The sequence below is a fragment of the Limulus polyphemus genome, unplaced genomic scaffold, assembly GCF_000517525.1.
Source record: "Limulus polyphemus unplaced genomic scaffold, Limulus_polyphemus-2.1.2 Scaffold1250, whole genome shotgun sequence".
Classification (NCBI taxonomy): domain Eukaryota; kingdom Metazoa; phylum Arthropoda; class Merostomata; order Xiphosura; family Limulidae; genus Limulus; species Limulus polyphemus.
Window position 1 is genome coordinate 246,289 of NW_013666860.1, and position 8,697 is coordinate 254,985.

The following is an 8,697-nucleotide window of genomic DNA, read 5'->3' on the forward strand; positions in this document are numbered from 1 at the left end:
AATAGCTTCCTTCTACACGATGTTCTCGTCCAAAATACTGAAATTCATCGAAACTTGTAATTAGAAAACGAATTGTTCAGTTAGCTTACAAATTTCAACAGTTTATGTATTACCGATGTTATGTCCAAAATTACACGTTACCTGATGTTTTTTTTGTCTTTTTAAGTTAATGAAACATGGTTTATAACTAATTGCGTAGTATCTTTTGAAAGGGTAATCAAGGGGTTCTTTTACCATTTGCGGAACGATTTGATAAGGTTACCGTGAGCTTAAAGACGTAATTTTACGTGATGAGAAACCTACACTGGTTACATGCGCACCACAGTAGCGGCCATAAGTGGCAAAAACTTTACAACAAAGTAAGAGAATGATAAAATTTGTATTGGGCGCTTGACTCGCAATATGCAGGTCGCGGGTTCGAATCCTATGACTGAACATGCTCGCCCTTTCAGCCGTGGTGGTCAATCCTACTTTTTGTTGCTAAATAGTAGAGTTTGGCAGTGGATGGTGTTGACTAGCTGTCTTCCATATAATCTATCACTTCTAACTTAGAGACAGCTAGCGCAGATAGCCCTCGAGTAGCAAAAACGTGTATCTTACGTTTCGAAATATCTATTAAATAACAATCCGCTGATCAAGTATAAATTTCTGAATAGGATAAAACACCTCGTTATCCCTAGAATTGTCGATACTGGATTTTAGAACATTTTTCGAAACAATTTATGCATCAAAGTGCTTGTGGACCCATGACTATGTTGGTTGCAGGGTTTCTAAGAACATCCGTCACACAAAACACAATAAATAGAAACTCTCAATATTAAAATGAATCCCACTAATTACTACTGGGGCGTGCTTTGCATTTTACATAGAAAATGGATGATTTCACCATTCTTTGAGTTCCTTAACTCAGTATAATTTCATACGATACAAAACTTATTCAATATAGTGTAATATGTGGACGCAACCTGTATTGGACAATATCTAAATAAGTAGGTAATTTGTTTTGTTTGTTTCTTTGTTCTTAAGCCTAATGGGCTCTCTGTCCTTAACCCACAGCGGGTATGGAAATTCTATTTTTAGCGTTGTAAGCCCTCAGACCACTGAACCACCAGGTGGGGGGGGGCGATAATTTGAGGGTTAGGAGTAGAAAGTTTCTGTTAAGTATATGCAGGTATTTTCATATTAGAGATAATATTTAACAGAAGGTAGCCCAACAAAAACTAGGCCAATTCGTTCGTATTGACAATGTTTCGGTCCAGTTTCTACTGAGCCATCTTCAATAAACACGTGTTTAGCTGCCGTTATAAATCATAATATCCAGATCTTTTGTATGCATCAATGTGTATACACACACACACACTATAATTTTGTACTTCTCTCTTGTCAACAGTTAATTTTATTAGTAATGATAAACTCCACAGTAAAAGGAAAACATTTGTTAGGTTAAGAAAGATTAGATGTACTATCTACATTTACGATTATCAATTAGTGAAAAACCTCTTAAACACCTGTGAGCCGCTGGGTTCGAATCCCACTATCATACATGCTCGCCCTTTCAGCCGAGGGGGCGTTATAATGCGACGGTCACCCTCTACTATTCTTTGGTAAGAGTTTGCAGTGTGTGATGTTGACCAGCTCCCTTTGGTTCTATTACTTCTCAACTACGGACGACTAGCGCAGATAGCCCTCGAATATCTTTGCGCGAAATTCGACAAAAACAAACTGAAATACATACATTCTTTTAAGACACCAGGTTAAAGTTAACATGCATATGTTTGAGTTTGTGCATAAAATAAATGAAGTGCATAACAGAAGAATTTTGATGACTAACTATATGAAAAATAATTCTCCAACTATTACTACGGTCTTTTTGGTATGTATGTTATGTATGGGCTATGTGGAAGCATTTAATTATTGAGATTACACACCAGTAAAGTAATGAATGAGCTACATATCTAACTGGTTCTGTAGAGCTCTTATTATTGGCCTTAGTCTAATCTTAAACTAAAGGCAACTACATTTTGCTAAACAAAAACAAAACAGGCTTCCAAAAACACACACACAAAACGTCAATGTTATCCTCACGTTAAAACTATTTTGATTTATAATTAAATAAAGACACGTCACATTTTGCAAAGTCAATAGGTGGCGCTTATTGGCAACTGTTAGAGACGGTAGTGTACGCAGAGCTTTTCACTTCACAATATAGCAATCAAAATTTGTAAATGCATACGTTACTGTATTGCCGTTCAGTTCAATAGTAACATATATAACACTGTTCTAATAAAATAAAAGTACATTTCTATCCCACGGTGATAGGTATCGGTAACTTACAATTTCCAGGGATGCAGGAAGGGGCTCAAAAACCTGAATAATGGGTCAGGTCAGTGCTATTGTTGGACCACATCAGTGATTAATATTGTTTTTATACTTGAACTCGTCTGATACTAAAGACAACAATATTTGTTAGTAACTATATATACGTTACCGAATAGTACTGAATGAATATTAAACACAAAACCTACCTGAATTGTTAACATACACCATTTATGTAGAGGTGCTGTTGAAAATCAATGAATTTTACTGTACTTTCTACAGGAATATACTGGAACATAAGAAATCCGAATGCGCACGTGCTTTCTGTTCTTGTATTTTTTATAATAATCTAATTTAGTTAAGATTTCTGTCACTACGACATCCAACTCGTCGGGGTCAAGAAATCGAGACTCGTAAGTTCGTCAGCGGTCGCCATTACTTCACTGTCGTCACACTTTTCTCTTTGCAAACAATTTTCTGACATGAGACGGAGGAACTTGCCTCTTTAGCTCTTATCGCTAAAGAGATTAGGGTCGACTGTTTGCTAACCCTCCTAACATCCCACATATAATTATTTCCGTCTGATCTTTGTCTGGTACTCATAATAGCCTCATTATTGGATAAGTGTAAGCAAAGGCTCGAGTTTAGTAGAAGTGTCATGGCAACCACGGCTTTTAGCAGGGACTGGAAATTATTCGAGTAGACGAACTGAACGTACTCGCACTAAGTCAATGTGACCGTTACAACGCCATCACCCCGCTCCAAGTTAGTACGACACTACCCATAAGCGATAATAGAAACGGAATCTTATTTCCTTTATATCAAAGCACTAGTGCGTGTTGTATTATGGTAACCACGGTAACAGAGGCAGCTCTAAGTATCAATATTATAGTCTCTGACACACTAAGCGATCAAAGGAGACTCCTGCGGAGAAATTATCTCATAATAACGAATCGTTATTAAGTTGACACAATGAAAGACATCTGAAGACGAAAAGGACACTAATTATATTTTTCACGAGAAAGATAAACAACTGTATTATTTTTTTTTTATCCCCAATGCACCAAACATATAAAGGTGCCGACGCCATGAATTCTGGGAGCTACTAAACGTCTGGATTATTGTTATTATTTGGTAATCATGCACTTTTATTACAAAACCTTTATAAAAGAAAACACTATACACAAGAAAATGATTTAACTTGTAATTGTTTCTGACATAAATTTGTATTGATAAAGCATTACAAACTAACATGTGTTGCCTTTTAATTTCCTAGATTGTGTATGTTTGTAAAGCTCAAGAGGAGGGTGTTTCCCATTACCTAAATCACTCTTTTTATCGTACAAAGATCCAGGGCTCGAATTGTAACTACTGAACAAGGGGTACTCCATAAATATCATGAAAGAAGTGCGCATTATAATGGTACTCTCCTATATAAATGTACCGTAAGTTTAATTACCTCACTGATAAGTCACTAATTAGATCCAACAATTTCCATAAAACAAACAATTAAAGAGTAAAGTAAAAAATCAACTTTACCAATTCTAAGAATCGATGAGTGAAAACAATAGAAAATATATTAACCACACTAAATCTACCATATCCGTTGCCGAAGAGGCCCTTCCATCAATACAAGGGCTAATCACGCCGGCTGGGGTACGACAGACAAAGTAAAGGTCTAGGCCATACACGTGTGTGTGTGGTGGGGGGGGGGTCTTTCTTCGATTTATATGAACAAATGTTAGGGTGTAAATCAGATTACGCAAGTTAATTGTAATTATTATCAACTCAATTTAAGTCATTTACATATTAAGTTGGTTTTTTTTTCAAGTAATAATTAATAACACAACATTATTTCATTTTAACACCGTCTATTTTTAGTTATAGATAGAAATAACATTCGTTACAGGGAGAGTTACTACGAATGTAGCTGTAAACGCGCGTCTCCATTGAGGTTAAGTCAGTCAGTAATGTTTCCCTCTCGAAACATCATTTCCCATGCGCATGTTTTTGTTAACAAGGGATACGAAATTGATATTTATTTTAACAATGGGATCGGTGTTCCCGTCCGTTCCTCCTCAGTTGGAGTACTAAAGTAGTCTTGATTTAAAATTCATACAAAATGGGACATTAAGAACAAAGGGCTTTTACAGGTAAATAATATAGAAACCCGTGGATTAACTCTTGAAAAATATTGTTCATATACGAACGTGTGGAGATTATAAAACGTTACTTTACGCAAAGTACACACAATTGTTGATAACATTTACGTACTTCCATTGCCTTGCGCTTGTTATTTTGGTATAATTAGAAGTCACTTTGTGCGACAACTAGGATATTAGCTGTATATTGACTAAAAAGCAAACCTGTAATTAAGACGGTTGTATTTGAGCAAACGTGTACAGGAAAACATTAGGTTTGGGCGTATTGGGATTAAGCTATTCAAATACGTATAAAAGTACTGAAACGATCGTTCTCCAGTGAGCACAGCAGAATGTACCGGGTTTTGTTACGTCAGAAATTTGTGAGTTATATACGACTGTCTGGAAGATAATATTAAACTATTTGTTAAATAGTACTTAACAGATTACGTTTTCCTGGCTTGTCAATAGTCATACTCTAGATACTACTTGCTTAAAGAATTGTGGATGAACGATTGTTACAAAAATAAAATGCAAAAATAAAGGTTTTTTTTTTTCGCCTATCAATGGTACTGCAGTAAAAGTTACCGCCAGGGGTTTGACCAGTTCGTAAGGTTTTCGTCTTTCGTGGTCAATATCTGTATGTTCTTCAGTCTTCTTGCTGCCCACTACATGATATAGGTCACTCTCAAAATGATAAGAAATTATTCAAGTTCAAAGTTTATTGTAGTAACTCCAGTTGTAAAACCAAACAAATGTAAATAACTTGAAAAATAGTTGTTGAAAAATAAATTGTACTTGTAAGGAGAAAATACAAGTTATGAACTGTATTACAGTTCGATAATAGCGTGGAATACCTTTTCTTTAGCATGCAATCACATATTTATGGAACTAGATTAGGAGAGATTAAACTTAAAAAACATTCTAGAATTTCTCTGAGTATTTTCATTATAATTATACATGTAAATTAAATACATTGTTTAATCGTGTGATTAATTCTACCCGTTTTAAACCCACATGCTACAACAAGTAATCGTAACAAATAAAAAGGAAATAATCACGTGATGTACACCGTGCTATGCAAGACGTTTTTTTTTCCACACTCTGCCACAATCACGTCATTATACAGCAGATGTAAATTGCATGAATATCGCGTTTGTATACAGAAAGGTAGAAAGTGGTATGGTACTGTTTAATATAACATATTATCTACCATGTCTACTCCCACTACTTTTCTACTTAGAGCGTTAAAGTGCTAAAAACAGGTCAGTTGGTAGTACTACTTCGAGAAAGGTAAGAACAAATTATAACAGTAAAACATGTGTGATGTTAAAGATGGTAGGTAGGGTTTAAATGGAAGCAATGCAATGAGGAGGGGCTAGGTATAGGCCTAGAGAAAATATGACAAGCAAAGAAACGATATAAGAAAAGAGGGAAGGGGGAGAACCGAATGTGAAGCAAAGAAGGAAGGGGGGCGAGAACCGAATGTGAAGCAAAGAAGGAAGGGGGACGAGAACCGAATGTGAAATGTGAAGCAAAGAAGGAAGGAGGAAGAACCGAAGGTGAAATGTGAAGCAAAGAAGGAAGGAGGAAGAACCGAAGGTGAAATGTGAAGCAAAGAGGGAAGGGGTAAGAACCCAAGGTGAAATGTGAAGGAAAAGGGGAAGGGTGTGAGAACCCAAGGTGAAGTGTGAAGCAAAGAGGGAAGAGTGTAGAAAAAATCAAGAAAATAAATGAAACAAAGGGGAGAAGGGTGTATGAAAGGGAAACCTAAAAACATCAACGGATTCAAGGGAAAAACTAACCACAGCGTGAAAATTTTCTAAAAGTTAGTTGAAAGTACACAAAATAATTTGAATCACAATAGTGACACCTAAAATATCCGTTTTATCCGAAACGATTCAATTACTGTGGTAACGAGTTCAACAACAAAATACGGAACCGTACACAAACTGTTCATTACGTACGCTTCTGTATCCTGTTGTTTAACGCAAAACTTTGAAGGACTAAAACATTACGAAGCTTAAAGAGACGTAAAGCAAAACCAAAAACAGTGAGATACAATTTTTTTATACTTTTTGGCAAAAATATTAGAAGAAAACTCCCCTAACTTTTTTCTTTTATTTCTCCTTAATTATATTTAAAATATTATGCTAGAAGTGGATAGTGTCAAAAGCAACACATGTATTATGTTGCAGCACATATAAAAACCCAAGCATTAGTTTTTTTTTTGTTTTCTGTCACATTGTGGAACGTGCTTTTTACGATCACGTGGCAATAGACACGCGACTACTAGAGGCGGTTGTCATGGTAACTCGCCGTTCAGTAACCTCTTTCGATACACCAGGAGCTGAGAACATCTTCACCATCAACGAACGCGTGCGTACACACACAGTAACACATATCTACATACACTGAGCTCAAACGTCTAGGGACTCCGTCTATAGCTAGGAGAGAAACAATTACCTAAAAAAATTGAAAATAAAAAGTTGATGAAACATAGGAACTAGTAACACTAGTGAAAGTCATGGTGTTCTTCGAGACTTTGACAATAAACCATGTTTTAAATAACAGATTGAGAAAGCCAACTGCAATTCATTTTTATTGATTAAGATATGGAGGAGAGGTTGTTCTCAATCTCAATAATGTGAAACACGACGGAGCAAGCAGATAATATTTCCATAAGGTTTTATTAATTGAAGAAAATCTTATCATAAACTGTAATCAAAACATAAAATTGTTTCACACCCTGTCTGAAAAGACGTGTGAAACTGAAATTACAGTTTAACAACGGTGATAAGAGCCGCTCTGGCCTGCAGTTTGGGATAATTTTCACGATTACTAGGCCTATTTGTTTCCTGCTATAGACGATCAAACCCACATAATTAAAGCATGTTGCTGTTACTTATATATATTGTTACGACAGCGGAAGTCACGTGACTCTGGTAACACGTAATAAGTATCTCGAACGTTCCTGAAGGCTCGAGTGTTTGCTAGACACCCTCTATTTTGAATATATAAGACCGGCGAGAAGTGACGGCATAAAATAATTGAATTGCAGACAGACAATTGAGTCAAGCGTGGTAATAAGTAAAGTGCGTGAATCTTTCGTTGTGAATTATAGCGTGTGTTAAGTTAAAGTGACTGTGGAAATTAAGTGTATTGCAAAGTTGTATTGAGAAAGAATAAACTAGTTTTATTTGAGAAAGGACTTTTATCGCTGAAGTTTTTCGGAAAGAATTTCTACGGAAAATTAACAAACGACCATATATCCTATTTAGTATAGCGAACTACTCAAATGAATATATAATATGGAATAAAGATACGATTATTCTTAAAGTATTATTATGACATGTTAAGAAATAAAGAAATTGAAAACATAAAACAACACAAGTTTCTTCTGAATTCTGTGGAATTTTACATAACATACAAAAATAAATATATAAAACAGTTCGAGCGGAATCTGCAAGACATCTCGTAAGAGTTGGAATTAAAATATTGGTCAAATAGCGACACATCATCACAATGTTGAATATCATTAAAACATTAATTCGAGAGAAATCTGTGATATGTGACGTCAGCAGAATTGTGGATAATTCCTGCCTTACACAGTTCAATACAGGCCTGCTTTAAATATATCCTAGAGGGCCATTTGACCCACCAGTATGACCTATAAATAGAATTCTTAAAATATCTTTATAAGAAATAGGTTTTATCGTAGTGTGACTTTTCCTTCTTATTATTATTTTTGTTGTTGTCTTTCAAAATTTGTAGTGCATACTGGAGGGATTTGCACATTTTGATAAAAAGTTTAGAAAAAAAAAAACTACCTTTATACTCCAGATATATAAGTGAACTTTTTGTAATTTAACCAACGTTGTATATTAACGCTGAAGAAGCCGCAAAGGCTAAACGTTGGTTAAAATAAAAATCTTTTTTTATAAACATCTGAAGTATAAAGGTCATTTCTTTCTAAACTTTTCTTATTATTGTTTATCTGGCAGGATAATCGCACTATCCTAGGAAACCGGGGTTTCTTGACCCCCATTTTGGGGCAGGTATAACACTGATTGAAGGTAATAAAGGAACGATGCTTTACGACTGGCCTGCCCCACCAACTATTTCTGCTTTTAAAAAGGCATGGTTCAAAGTGTGATACATCAACTAACAGGGGATTATTAAAACGTTAAACAGTTCGAGAGAAATCTGTGTGTGTGTGTGTGTGTGTGTGTATATATAT

The 8,697-nt window shown here is 35.4% G+C and overlaps 1 protein-coding gene across 3 annotated transcripts in view; it reads right to left on the reverse strand.

Annotated features, from left to right (window-relative positions):
- Positions 1–8,697, reverse strand: part of LOC106462785 (abnormal cell migration protein 10-like) — a 79,598-nt gene that overhangs the window by 52,761 nt on the left and 18,140 nt on the right. Inside the window, exon 1 of one of the 3 annotated variants that reach the window (XM_022390125.1) lies at positions 2,526–3,131. The exons of the other annotated variants lie outside the window; for them this stretch is intronic. Coding sequence (XP_022245833.1) covers positions 2,526–2,540 — 15 coding nt within the window. The 5' untranslated portion in view covers positions 2,541–3,131. Of the gene's footprint in view, positions 1–2,525; positions 3,132–8,697 lie in introns of those variants that run through there. 3 annotated transcript variants of the gene reach the window in all.